This window comes from Monodelphis domestica, chromosome 1 (assembly GCF_027887165.1).
Source record: "Monodelphis domestica isolate mMonDom1 chromosome 1, mMonDom1.pri, whole genome shotgun sequence".
NCBI lineage: Eukaryota > Metazoa > Chordata > Mammalia > Didelphimorphia > Didelphidae > Monodelphis > Monodelphis domestica.
This window is the reverse complement of record NC_077227.1, coordinates 77,581,478-77,595,818: the sequence shown is the minus strand read 5'-3', so window position 1 is coordinate 77,595,818 and position 14,341 is coordinate 77,581,478. Positions and strand designations below refer to the sequence as shown.

Sequence of the window (14,341 nt, the reverse complement as noted above, 5' to 3'; positions counted from 1 at the left end):
AATTCAAAAACTCCCACACCAAAAACATTCTTTTGAGATCCCATCAAATTATCAGAGGGGTCCAAGAAACAAAAAAAAAGGTTAAGAAGCTTTGAATCAATTGTTATTTTTGTTACTCCCACCTTCCCATTCCTATTTCAGTATCAGTCATCCCCCTACTCATAGTTCCCTGACCAAAAGATGAATTGATCCAACATTTGTCATTATTAAAGCTGGTAAGTGCTAACATGTTCAGCACCCTGGGCCAGTGGTACAAGGTCATGAGAAAACAATTAACCTTATTTTGGGTTGTGGCCCATCGCCTTTGGCAGTTTTGTAAAACCTATGGACCCATTCTCCAAAAACAAGTTTCAAAATGACCAAAATCTATAGGGTTACAAAAGGAACCAATTATGTTGAAATATGGTTACCAAAATATTTTTTAAAAGTTTGCAGCCTCCAGTGTAAGAATCTCTCTGCCTTGGAGGGATGCTGACAGGGTTGGAGAGCTAAAGCATCTCTGGTGGTAGAAAGAAGCCTGAGACAGGAGAAAAGGAAAGCTTTCTCTTTTCTCAAGCTTATTTTATTCCAGGAATGAACCTCTGATGACCTCAGGCTGTTAAAGATTCCAGCTATAGTCTACCCCCCTAAATCCCTTTATTCCCTTTCTACTGCAAAGCTACCAGATTCAAAGCCTCCACCCGTTCCCCAAAATGGGGTGATTATGCCATATCTCTTAGGCTAGCCATTTTGCAGACTCCTAGCCCAGAGCTTCTATTGGCTCCATTCTTACCTCATATAGGACAAATCCTGGGTGGAGGAGAAGCAGAAAACAAGGAGCAGAAAGGCATAGGCTGTTGACCCGAATTCAAGATTTAAAAAAAATTTTTTTTCAGTTACATACAGAAATAAATTTTGACAATTGTTTTTTGACATTTAAAAATTCTTACTTTTTCCCTCTCTCCCTAGGCAGGAAAAAATAAGAATTTTAAAATGTCTGATTTAGGTTATAATCACACTTTCATGCAATACATATCTCCATGTTGTTCGTGTCATGATAGAAGACACATATCACACTTAAAATAGAAATCTCATGAAGGAAAAATAGTGGAAGATGGCATGCTTTGATCACTTCACTTTGTATCAGTTCATATAAGTCTTTCCAGGTTTTTCTGAACTCATCCTGTTCATCATTCCTTATGACATAATAGTATTCCATTCCATTCTATGAACCACAATCTGTTTGTCCAGTGATGCCCATATTATAGAACAACCTAAGTGATGGACAATCCCTCAGTTAAAGAGCTACTAAAAATATTTTGGTATCACTGGGTCCTTTTCCTTTATCTCTAATCTCTTTGGGATACAGTGGTATTGCTGGGTCAAAGGATACCCAGTTTTACGACCCTCGAAGCCTGGTTCCATATTGCTCTCCAGAATGGTTGTACCAGATCCTAGTTCCACCAACAGTACATCAGTGTCCCAATTTTCCTACACCCCCTCCAGCATTTATTATTTTTCTTTTTTGCTGTTAGTCAATCTGATATATGAGTTGGGGCCTCAGAGTTGTTTTAATTTGCATTTCTCTAATCAATAGTGATTTGGAGCATTTTTTCAAATGACTACGGATAGTTTTAATCTCTTCTTCTGAGAACTGCCTGTTCATATTCTTTAACCATTTCTCAGTTGGGGAATATTTTGTATTCTTAAAAATTTGACTTAGTTCTCTATATATTTGAGAAATGAGGCTTTTGTCAGAGATACTTGCTATAAAATTCCCCCCAAAATTTGTTGTTTCCTTTCTAATCTTGGTTGCATTGGTTTTATTTATGCAAAATCTTTTTAATGTAATGTAGGCAAAATTATCTATTTCATTTTTTGTAATGTCCTCTGTGTCTTTTTTGGTCATAAATCCTTCCCGTATCCATGTCTGACAGGTAAACTTGTTCATTTTTCTGTAATTTGTTTATGGTATCACCCTTTATTTTTACATTGAGTATCCATTTTGAATTTATCTTCTGACCCAGTCTTTTAAAAGAAGTTGGACAAATAACCTCAACAGGGTATGTTGTAGCTGTGGCCTCAATATTCTCAATATTCAATTCCAGAATTAGGCAAAATAAAAATAAGCTATAATATAGGCATCTAGCAATTATGCCTTTATAGCACCTCTTCTAATATCCTTCAGGGTTAACAGTTTATAGGCAGGGGCAGCTAGATGGCACAGTGGATAGAGCACTAGGCTTGAAGTCAGAAGGATCTGGGTTCAAATCTGACCTCAGACACTTTCTAGCTGGGTGACCCTGGGCAAGTCATTTAATCCCATTTGCTGAGCCTTTACCCTTCTCTATTAGAATTGTAAGACAGAAAGTCTTAAAAAAGAAAAAAAAAGAGTATGCAGACAGCATTGTGTAAGAGAAAGCCCTCTCTCTAAGGCATAAGAAAACCAAACTTTGTCTTGGCTTTTCCTGCATAACTAGCTCTATAACCTTGAATAACTCATCTAACTTCTATGGTTATCATTCCTTCTTCAGTAAAATGAAGGGCTTTATCTAGATCAGGGGTGCTTAGCCTGGGGTTCATGGACCCTCCAGGGGGTGTGTAGATAGGTTTCAGGAGATCCATGAACTTGTATGGGGAAAAAATGTCTTTATCTTAATGAACCTTTGGTTTCCTTTATAATCCTCCGTTGTTCTTGAGGAGGGATCTCTATAGGCTTTACCAGTCCACCAAAGGAGTCCGTAAGACACATTAAGAATGAGAGCCTTTGGATTAGATGAGCTCTCAAGTCTCCTCTGGCTACAAAATTCTATAATATACCATTTCTGAAATTCATTTTTGCAAATAAGATTTAAAAGAAAGTCATCCTGGTCCAAGTTAACAAATGCAAAGAGTCAAAGTCAGTTTAAGTGGCTTAAGCTTGCTTTTAACATTATTAGCTTCTTCCGTAGAAGCAGAAATAATGTTTTCTTCCTTTAGATTAATTTACTCTAAATAGAAATTGTTTGGCCATTGAAAAAGCAAGAAAAAAACCTCATCTTTCTTTTCCAGTTCATGAATAAGTAGAAAAAATAGGTTAAAGATTAAGCTAGCTACACAAACCAATATTTTAAATTTCTGATGTCAATGTGAATGAAATTAACATCTTCTAAAAGCACACATTTGTGACGAAGTTAAAACTGCACTTTCCTTTGTTCAAATGATTATATATCTCTATAGTAGGGGAAGAAACTAACCAGCATGCATAAATGCCCTTTATTTACACAGATAAGAGCTGGAGCTAGGGTGCAGCAGGATAAGCTCTGGATTTGGTGCAGAAGGTCTTGCGTTTGTGTCCTGGCACTGTTCACCAGCAGAGTGACATTGGGCAAGTCATTTCCCCCACAGTGTTTCTTCATCTGTCAAGCCAGAGGCTTGAATTAGGGGTGTGTGTGTGTGTGTGGGGGGGGAATCCAGATCCAATCAGCTAGGGAATGACTATAGATTTTCAATGTGATCATTTAGCCCTTAGAAGCTATAACTTGGGGCTTGATTTATTCTTTTGCTGATCATCTAGACTTTAAGAATTGATGGAGAAAATGTTGATAATGCAGTTTAAACTGTGGTCATCACATGGTAGGTTTTTTTTGAGAGCTTGTGGTTAAATGTTTACCAGCACACTCCTGGCCTCTTCAACTTAAGGCAGTCTTGTGTAAATGTCTTATTGGGGTGGGGGAGAGGTTCTTCTTAGGGCAGTCTGGCCAGAGTATTCTCCAGATATTCATAAATAGTCCGTCGAATTGCAGAGGGTTCACCTCACAAGAAACTGAGTGGCTGCTTCAAATCATATTTGACATATAAAACCAAGATCAATTTTCCAATGCAAGTGTAAAATTAGCCAGGAAGCATATCAAAAGAAGCTATTGTCTTAAAGCCTGCCGCTCCCCTTTCCGTGGAACCACTCCCTGAGCTCTGAAGAACATAATGCCCTAAAGCTTTAGAGCTGGAAGGCACCTTATAAAGATAGTCCAGCCCAACCTCTTCACTTTACAGATAAGGAAATGGAGTCCTGGAAGGATGAAATGCGTTGCCTAATGGGTGTTAAAACTATATTGATAGAGGCATCTGGGTGGCTCAGTGGCTAGAGCTCCAGGATTGGATTCAAATCTCGCTTCAGATACTGCCCAGCTGTGTGACCCTGGACAAGTCATTTAACCCCATTTACCTAGCCTTTGCCTTTCTGTCTTAGAATTGTTACTAAGACAGAAGTAAAGATTAAAAAACAACCAACCAACCAAAACCTTAATCAACAAGCATAAACTCATTGGGTATGTTGTGGGGTAGGAGGAGAGAAAGCTAACTAGTAGTTTAAATCATAATTTAACCTGCAGCTAGTTTCAATTCAATTCAAGCACTTATTAACTGCTTAAGCACTAAGCCAGGCACTGGGGATCCAATGACAAATGTCATTGTCCTGCCCTCAAGAAACTTCTATGTTACATTATTCATTTGACCAGGGTTCCTATTGATTGGCAGAAGATCACTTCAGACCTTTGGGAATAAAAAGCTTCTACGGAGCAGCTTCTACCAAGGACAAGAATGGCAAAGCCAGCTTTCTCTGGGCTGGTGATATGCGCCCCTGGAATGGGCACTTTTCCTAACAAGAAAGAGGGAAACACCTGCCTTTCCAATTTGCCAGTGGGGAGTCAGGGAACAAAATCTCCGGTGACCAGGAGACATGCGTGTCCCTCTCCAAAATATCAGCCTATGCCACCCCATGAAAGGCACGGAAGAGACAACATGCCAAGAAAAATGTTGCACCTGCAGGTGAACAGATAGGCAGTCAGTCTGCCTGGGCAGCCTCCCAGCAGAGGCTCCGAGAGCTGAGCCCAGACCTTTCCCCCCTGCCGATGGTGATGTAGACCCAAAGGGGGAGAAAGCATGAGCATGAAAAAGAGTGGTCAGTTTCTCTTCTTCCCTGAGTCAGACACACGCACACTCCCTCCATCACAATTAACAGGAGAATCTGAAACACAACAAACTCACCGGCAACATGCTCAAAATCAATGGCATCGATACCCAGAACTGGGATACCAAAAAAACCTATTTGAAGAGCAAACACTCAGAGCAGCAGCCCTCTGCGTGTTGCAGAGAACAGATCACACAGCCTCCTCACAAAATCCACCACAAGGTCAATGGACCCAAGATGAGTTGAAATGCAGGCGTTTTCCAGAGGCCAAATAGCTTGCTTCCATGCTACGTATAAACCCTCCACTTCATCAGATAGAGGCTCAGCCATCAAACTGAGAAGGAGCAGAGGATTTAGAGCTGAAAGGGATCTTACAAATGGACCTCTGCCAATCTCTCATTTTACAGACAAGAAAACGAAGCCCCCCCCCAAAAAAAAAAAGGTTAAGAGCTAAGATGACAGTAAAAACCCTAACAGGCACTAAAACAAGATCCTTTGACGCCAAGTCTTCTACTACCATGCTGCCTACCAAACGTTAGACCCCTGAGGAACCCAAGGAGAAATAAGTCATAATAAATGGTGGAGGAAGAGGAGGAGTAAGAGAAGAAGGAAAAGGAGAAGAAGAAAGAGGAGGAGAAGAAGGAGGAGGTAGGGAGGAAAGAAGAAGAAGATCATAGAAGGCAGCTTAAACTAGGAGGCAGAAGAGCTAGGTTCTAGCCAAGTTCTGCTATTAATCAGTATGGTGTTGAACTTAATTTTTCTGAACTTCAGTGGACTTGTTTTAAAGGCAAGGATAGCCATCCTTTTAATTTACCTGAAGGCAGAGGATGGAATAAGATCTCTTGAGGCTCCTTATTGGCTCTAAAACTATTCATTCTATGAAATAAAGGCATGGATAAAGTCACTCTCAGTGTACCTTAATTCTAGTCTTCCATTATTAGTCAATAAGTGGATTTATTAGGCACATACTATATGGTTATACAGGCAGCGAGATGGTTCAGTGGATAGAGCACTGGTCCTGGAGCCAGGAAGACTTGAGTTCAAATCTGGTCTCAGATACTTATTATCTGTGTTTCCCTTGGCAAGTCATTTAGCCTCTATTTGCCTTAATCCACTGGAAAAGGAAATGGTAAACCATTCCAGTTTTTGCCAAGAAAACTCCAAGGACAGGATAGTCCACAGAGTACAAAGAATCAGACCTGACTGAATAACAACAATGTCTCAGGCACTATAAATAAAAAGAAAGGCACCCCCTGTCCACAGTGAGTTTATATTCTAACAACACATAAAAGAAAGCTGAAAGGGGGAGAGAAGGTACCTCCTGCACCCAAAAGGGAGGTTCTAGGAACTCATCTATGAGAGAAGAGACTGCAAGGATGGACCAGAGAAGGTGTCAAAGTCTGTAAATGCAACATCTGCTTTTTAACCCCCTGCCCCAGTTCCCCAAAGCTAGGGTGCCTAAACCTTGGAATAAGTTATAAGAACTCTAGAATCTTCCCCCCTAAGTTTTCTGGCCAGAGAGATGGCTTCCATGTGATTTTATTCCAAAGGAGTGGGTGGGCTAGCTGATCTCAGAAAGGTCAGTGGATCTTAAAGTTGAAAGAGACCTGAGAGATGATCTAGTCTAACATTCATCTGATGGATGAACTACTTGTATTCCATCTTGTGTGAGTGACCATCTGTCTTCTAATCCCCAACTTTATATTCTAAGCATTTCTAGGTATCTAACTCATGGTTATCCAGGCTAAAGGAAGGGAAACGGTGACAAATCATTCCTAACCGAAGATTCAACAGAAAAACATTTTGATAACACAAACAGTTATTTTTACCTTTGGAATTCATTTTTGTACTTAAATGAGCATGAGTGTGTCTAATGCACACTTCAAACCACACTTCAAACCCGATAATGAAGCCACAATGAAAGCCTGACCCAGGAACTAGAAAGCTGCCCAGTTTGATCATCCTGAACTCTGATTAACTCTTTCCTGTTCTCCATTCCTGGTTGAGAGATAGCATTACCTCTCAGATGGATACCTGTCCACATAAGCTCCTCTAAGATTTATCAGTATGGCTCATACAGTCTTTTCTGGGGGAGAAAAGTGGGATGAGGGTTGCAGCTTTTTTTTGTCATAAGTGTGTTTCAAGGAACTGAACCAAGAGCAGGAGAGGTGAAATTTTGTTTCATGTAGGATAGTCTCAAGGGCTGGTAGGTGGCATAGTGGATAAAGTACTGGGTCTGAAGTCAAGGAGACCTGAGTTCAAGTCTTTTAGCCTCTAGCTATGTAACCCTAGGTAAGTCACTTAACCCCATTTGCCTCAGTTTCCTCATATGTAAAATAAGCTGGAGAAGAAAATGGTAAACCACTCTAGTATTTTTGCTAAGAAAATCCTAAATGGACTCATGAGCAGTAGAACACAATTGAAACAACTGACCAACAGTCTTGTTTTGGAAAGGAGGAGGAAGAGGTGATAAAAACATACCAAATGGCCTTCCAATTTTGTTGAAGATAATACACAAATAGATAGCAAACAACAACTATTTTCTCTACTGTTTAGGACATAGAAAAACTTTCTTGAGCTCTCAGGGGAAGAAAAAAAAATCTCCACTGAAAAAGAAACTTATCATCTTGACATCAGGGATAATCATCCTGGAAACACTTGATCAAACAAAGGAGGGGAGCCATTCGAGTAGCCAAAGTAAGGGATCTTGATTAGACGATACTACATTGGTAACTGCAAAATGTTAAAGACCTTGAAAGTCTGTAGCAAATCCATATCCTCTGTAAAGAATGTATAGGAGGATGTGGACATGAATTGGGTGGGAAAGGGGAGTATGAATGGGTTGTAATCTGTACATTTGGGACATAAACTGGGCAGGGGGGAAAATAAGGCATTGTGAATGGGTTGTGTCTTTAGTGAGAGCACTTTGATATACTTCACACTGATGAAATTATAGATCAATTGAGGGGAAAAGGACAAAAATGAATTATTAGTGGTTGGAAAGGAAAAACAGGAACATGAAAACAAATGCCTTCAAATCCAATGAGTAAGAATCTGGAGACAATTGGCTATTTCCATATACAGAAGGAATGGATACTTGATAGGGAAAGTTCACGTATGATCAGATAAGAACCCTGAATGGATTGACTTCAGCAAACTTGTGTACATTAGTATGGTGGTCAACCAACCATCTCTGAAACTAAAGGGACAGAAAGACTAAAAGGCCTTCAGCAAAATCCTTTCCCAGAGAGAAGGAGGATAGGAGAAGGTCTTTGGGAGAGGACCTCCGGTTTTCTTTTCTTTTCTTTTTTTTTCATTCCTGTTCTTTGTACCTGAAAGACGAGTTGTGAGAGGTGTAATATGGCCCGTGACTTTGCTATTTCAGTTTGCCTTTGAGGTAGCTGCCAAGGGGCTATAAATCAAAAAAGGAAAAAAAGCCAGCAAGCAGCACCAGGCTGTCTTTGCTTCTTCCCTTGAAGCTTAGATAAAGTCTACTCAACTGTGCAAACCCCAGGCTCTCTCCATGGAATGCTGGGAGAAGGACTTCAATGATTCCTGAAAACTGAACAGGGGAAAACTGAGATCAACTGAGTGGTCTGGACAGAAGGTCTAAAGACCATTCCCCATGCAGAAGGAGAGCTGGCTGCATGGTTTCGAGAGGAAGACAATTGCAGTTTGCACTTATAGAAACTTTTGGGTAGAGGGTGATCCCAAGAGCCTGGCATGGTAGAGCTGTTTTTTTAAAGAATTTTTTTCTGAACGTAGTAATCGCCAAATAAAACTAGCTTTTTCAAATATATAAGAGAGAGACAGAGAGAGACATAGATACAAATAGAGAGCCAGAGACAGAGAGATCATATACAAATTAACGAGCCTCTATGATGTACAGCTTGCTTTTAAGATAGTAAAAATTAGTATTTACAGAGCTTTAAGGCTTGTAAAGCACTTTACATATGCATGTTATGTTATTTGATCCTCAAAACAAGGTAGTGCTATATTGTTCCCATTTTACAGATAAAGAAATTGAGCCTGAGAGATTAAGTGATATGGCCAGAGTCACACAGCTAGTAATGATCTGAAATTATTTGAACTGAGATCTTCTTGATTCCAAGTCCAGCACTCTATCCATTTTGCCAATATAACTCTCAAAGCTGTCCTGCTTATCTGTGATTCTTTCTCTCCTATTCTCTTCTGTACATTGAAAAAAGATTTTAATAAAGGTATTTTCTGTTTTCTTTCTTTTCTTTTTTGCTACCCTCACTCTTCCTCTCCATTCTCCTCCCCCACTTCCAACCAGAGCCATTCAAGGACCAGACCAGAAGGGATGGAACCCCAGAGGCAACCAAGGACTTTGCAAACACAGTTGTCTCTCCTGGAGCCATTGCTCTACCTTGTTGGTTGACTCAGAAACTTCCTTTCTTAGTCTTCTGTCTCAGCTTTGGAGGCTCAAATGCTTTCTCGTAGGAGTCAATTCCACTCAGTAAACATTTATTAAATGACTATTATGAGGGAGGTGTTGTGCAAGCTGCTGAGTCACATAACGTAAAGATGAAAATGACAAATTGAAAAGTCCTCGTCATTGAGGAGCCAACCCTCTACTGAGGGATTCAAGATGGAAACAAATAAATAAAAACAAGCAGGGTGGAGCAGGGAGAGAATATTAATGAGAAGAGAGATCCAGAAAGGCTTCTTGGAGGAGATGGTACCTGGGATAAACCTTGAAGGGAGCTAAGGATTCTAAGAGAAAAGGAAGGAATGCTTTCCAGGTCTGAGGGACAATCGGTGTAATGCAGACACATTACCAAATTCAGTTCAATTGGAATGGAACAGGGCAGAGAGGGGAGAGATCTGAGATAAAAGACTGGAAAGGTGGGGCTGGCCCTGGGCTAGGAAGGTCCTTTCCAGCTTCCTCATCCATCTATAACTGGTGTCATGGGTTCCCAAGACGGTCCTTGATTCATGAGTTTTATATTAACATCCAGTCATTGTTACCACCCCTAACTACAGACCACTTCCCATCCCCACTGTCCCAACCATTCCATAAGAAGAAGATAAAAGGACTTGAACCATTAATTCATGTCTTCTGCACACCTTTCCCTTTTGTCCCTACCTGGGCCATTATATATATATGTACATATATGTAATAAATAATATATTATATACATATAATAATGTGTATATATGTGCATATAAAAAATAAAGGACCATGGGGAAGAAAGGTAAAATCTGATTGGAAACTAAATAACTGAATCTTAAAAACTTAAGACCACTTTATGGTCTTCCACTGCTGAGATTTATTACCGTGGTCACCCCTGAATCCCAGGCTTTTGAGAATGATAATGGAGTCAAAGTACATGACCCGTGTAGAAATAAATGCCTGACTGGCTCTTCTCAGGAGACTTGAGAAGGCAAAGGAAAGTGGTCTTGGAAAAGTCATGTAAGATCTGAGATGGAAGCAGCTTGGAGGAGATTTTGGATGCCTTCAGCCACAGGTTCTCTTGCAGGGGCTCTGGTAGCTTCTGGCTAGCTAAAAATTTAGAAAAGCACCAGAATTGGAGATTTCAAGACCATCTTCTGCCTTTAAGAGCTTCTTTCCAGGTACTCCATTCCAATCATAGTACCAGGACTAGAAAGTTATTGGCATCCAAGGCTCAAGTGATCATGCTAAAACGAAGATGATGATGAACACCGCTACCCCCCCCCCATCTATCTATATTGAGATCTATCCCTTTTAGAGAGGACCTATGAGTTCAGAGGAATCCATGAGTTCATAACTAAGTGTGAGAAAACTCCCTCTACCAAAGCAAAGCAACACTGCAGCTGGGTGGTACAGTGGATAGAGCATTAGGCTTGGAATCAAGAAGACTCACCTTCCTAAATTCAAATCTGGCCTCAGATACTTAGGATGTGATCCTGGGCAAGTCACTTAACCCTGTTGGCCTCAGTTTCCTCATATATAAAATGAATTAGAAAAGGAAATGGAAAACCACTCCAGTATCTTTGCCAAGAAAACCCCAATTGAGGACACCAAGAGTTGTACGTCTGAAATGACTGAACAACAATGCAAGTGGGTAGAATGCTAAGACTGGAGTCAGGAAGACCTGAATTCAAATTTAGCCCCAGATACTTACTAGATAAGTGATCCTAGGCAATGTCACTTTATCTCTATCTATTTTTGCTTCCTACAAAATGGAAAAAATTATAACACCTACCTCTTAGGGTTGTTGTGAGGATCAAATGAGGTAATTTTTGTAAAGTGCTTACCATACTGCCTAACACATAGTAGTCATTTATTTATTTATTCCCTTCCTATTCCCTTCTCTGTAACTTCAGCCCTTAGACAGTTGCCTGAGGGCACCAAAAGGTTAAATCTTGCCCAAGGTCACACAGCTAGTGTGAATATAAGGCAGAGCCTAAATCCAGGCTTCCTGACTCTGAGGTTGTCTCTCTATCCACTCTTCCTCTTATATGTGTGTATGTGTGTTTGTGTGTGCGCGCGCATGCATGTGTATACACTCTGTCTTCTTGATCCTTTATCTCTTCTTCATCTTCATCTCTCTCCCCCTCTCTTTGTCTCCCTCTCCCTTCCTTTTTTCCTCCTTCTTTTCCTCCCTCCCTCTCCCTCTCTCTCTCCCCCTTCCTTCTTCTGTCTCTGTCTGTCTCTCCCTCTCTTTGTCTCTCTCTCTCCCTCTCTTCCTCCTTTTCCTCTCTCCCTCTCCCTCTCTTTCCCCTTCCTTCCTCTGTTTCTGTCTATCTCTGTCTCTCTCTCTCTTCCTCTCTTCCTCCTTCTTTTCCTCCCTCTCTCTCTCCCCCCTTCCTTCCTCTATCTTTGTGTCTTTCTGTCTCTGTCTGTTTCTGTCTCTCTCTCCCTCTCTTCCTACCTCTTTCCCTCCCTCCCTCTCCCCCTCTCTCTCCTTTCTTTCCTCTGTCTCTGTGTCTGTCTCTATCTCTGTCTCTCTCTTTCCTTCCCTCCCCCTTACTTTCCATCTTAGAATCAATACTATGTATTATGGGAAGAGGTAGGCAATGGGGGTTAAGGGACTTGCCCAGGGTTTCTACACATCTCTCTCTCTCTCTCTCTCTCTCTCTCTCTCTCTCTCTCTTCTCTCCTCCTTCTCCTCCTCTCCCTGGATCTTTGATCTCACCTATTTGAATGTTCTTTACAAAAATGCAGATGATAACTTGTCCATGCCTGCCCATTCCATACAGCTCTTATTATTTATGTCCAACCATTTAAATAACCAACTAGGAGTAATGTTTATAGACGGGGTAAAAAATTGGCATTCTCAGCTCCTTCTGCCCTCTTTTCTGTTACTCTGCCATCATTATTACAGACACACACACACACACACATATAAAATCCTTTTATGCACAGGACTACATCCACATACATGCAAATCCAAGGGCAGCATGATCTAAGTAGAGGAAGACCTGACTTACCCTTCCAGAAGGACCTAGCAGAAGAAACACAGTAGGATCTTTCCTGTGCCCAGGATAATTCCAGAAACCCCAGGAGGCTGAAGAGCCAGTATTACAAAGGATAAGGTGATACGTGTTTTCAAGACAGAAAGGAAATGCCAACAGCCTCTACACCCAGGGAGTCAGAGTGAGAAGAGAAAGAGGTTCCCAGAGCCAGGGCACCCAAGTTTGCAGTGGGCTAAGTCAGCTATGGATCGGCATTTTCTATAGTCATCCCTGCAAGAGGCAAACACAAGACCCTCAGTTGGAGGCACAAAGAAAATGGCACCTACCCTGCCACGACGATCTCAAAGTCCCCGTCATGGTCCACGTCGGTGACAGCCACGCCGTAGTTGAGCTGGGTTGGGTTGCTGTCATAGTCGGGCGGCAGGACCGAATTGGTGACTGCAGTAAACATGGGCTCAGCTCTCTGGGATCCGTCGCTGGGAGGCAGGAACCAGAACAGAAGCAGCGGCAGCATCCTTAGCAACATCTGAAACCAAAGCCAAAAGACTTTAAAGGGAGTCTCGGGCCAAGAGCCACTGCCCTCAGGATGGATGGGGACCAGGACAGGCCTGACTTTTCCCACATCAATAGGATGTGATTAATACATGTCTAGCTGCTACACAAGAAGCCCAATCAATGACCAGGATGTTCAAAATCCAAGACATGAAAGGAGAACTCATTTGTAAAGGCAAAGGAAAACAGAAAATCAGAAACTGAAAGTTGGATGCTATCTCAAAAGTCCTCTTTCTGTCCAAACTTTCCATTTGGTAGAAAAGGAAACTGAGAGCCAGAGAGTTAAGTGACTTGTTCAGGGTCACACAGTTAGTCAAGACCTGAATCAGGATTTGAACTCAGGTCCCTTGACTCCAAATCCAGGTCCTTTCCCACAGCATCATACAGCCTCAATCTTCTAGAGGTTCTGGTCAAGGCAAAAAGGTTAGAGATCTGCAGCAGTGAAGGAGACTCCCATAGATGGGATCTGTTCCAACAGCAGTCTAAAGGGAATTTACTGTTTGACACCTCTCTGAGCCAACTTCTGCCCCCTGCCCAGGGCAGCCCTGCCCTGCCTTTAAGACCAGGAAACAAAGTCATTGCAGCCAGGGCACACATTCCAGCAGAATCTAGCTGGCACTGCATCAGTCACTTGGAGAAATTAAACCATCTTATGCGTGTTTTATTATAAATTAATTATGTATAATACATTGTATAATTCATTATTATATCTCTAACATAACTCACAGTGTTGCCAAGCAGCCTGGGGCCATGGAAAGGGATGGCACACACCCAAGAGACAGATGCAGAGGGCCAAAGTAGGAACTCCCTCCCTCTCCAGCCTAGAGCAAGGGAGACACTTAAAATCCTATAGATAGCATCAACCTGGCTATTCTGGTAGGCACAAGAAACCACATGGAGGGGACTAAAGGCTCAGCTGGAACCCATCCCACAATTGCTGCCCAGACCAAATCCCCAAAGGGCATGTAGAGCCTGCTTGCTTTCAGGAGACACCTTCCCTCTTTCTGATGGAACAAATCCTGCTGGCATGTCAGAGCGTTGGGAAGAAATCAGTTAGCAGAGATCTGGATCTGAGTGAGGCTGATGTCTTAATGAAGGGGAATATAAATGAAGACATTTGAAGACGGTCCTCACGTGGGGAGGCAGACATGAGCATGCCACTAACTGAGCAGGAGGCTAATAACCTGTGGAACAACAAGGAGCTCCGAGAGGACCATGCTGCTACACTAAAGCTAGGAGAGCAGGATTCGAATGCTGCCACAGGCACTTCGTGGCTATGCGACCTGGGCAACTACTCATAGGATTGCAGATTTATAGATGAAATGGACCACAGAGACCAGATACCCAATCTCCTCCTTTTTTTTTTTTTAAGATGAGGAAACAGAATTCTCTGGGACATTACCAATTTGCCCAAGACCACATAGGATGTTAGGGGCA

General features: G+C 41.7%; 1 protein-coding gene across 2 annotated transcripts in view; it reads right to left on the bottom strand.

Moving 5' to 3' along the window:
- CRTAC1 (cartilage acidic protein 1) overlaps nt 1–14,341 on the bottom strand; it is a 202,456-nt gene that overhangs the window by 150,862 nt on the left and 37,253 nt on the right. For both annotated transcript variants that reach the window (XM_007478677.2, XM_007478676.2), the window contains exon 2: nt 12,679–12,878. In XM_007478677.2, the coding sequence (XP_007478739.2) occupies nt 12,679–12,878 (200 nt within the window). The remainder of the gene's footprint in view (nt 1–12,678; nt 12,879–14,341) is intronic.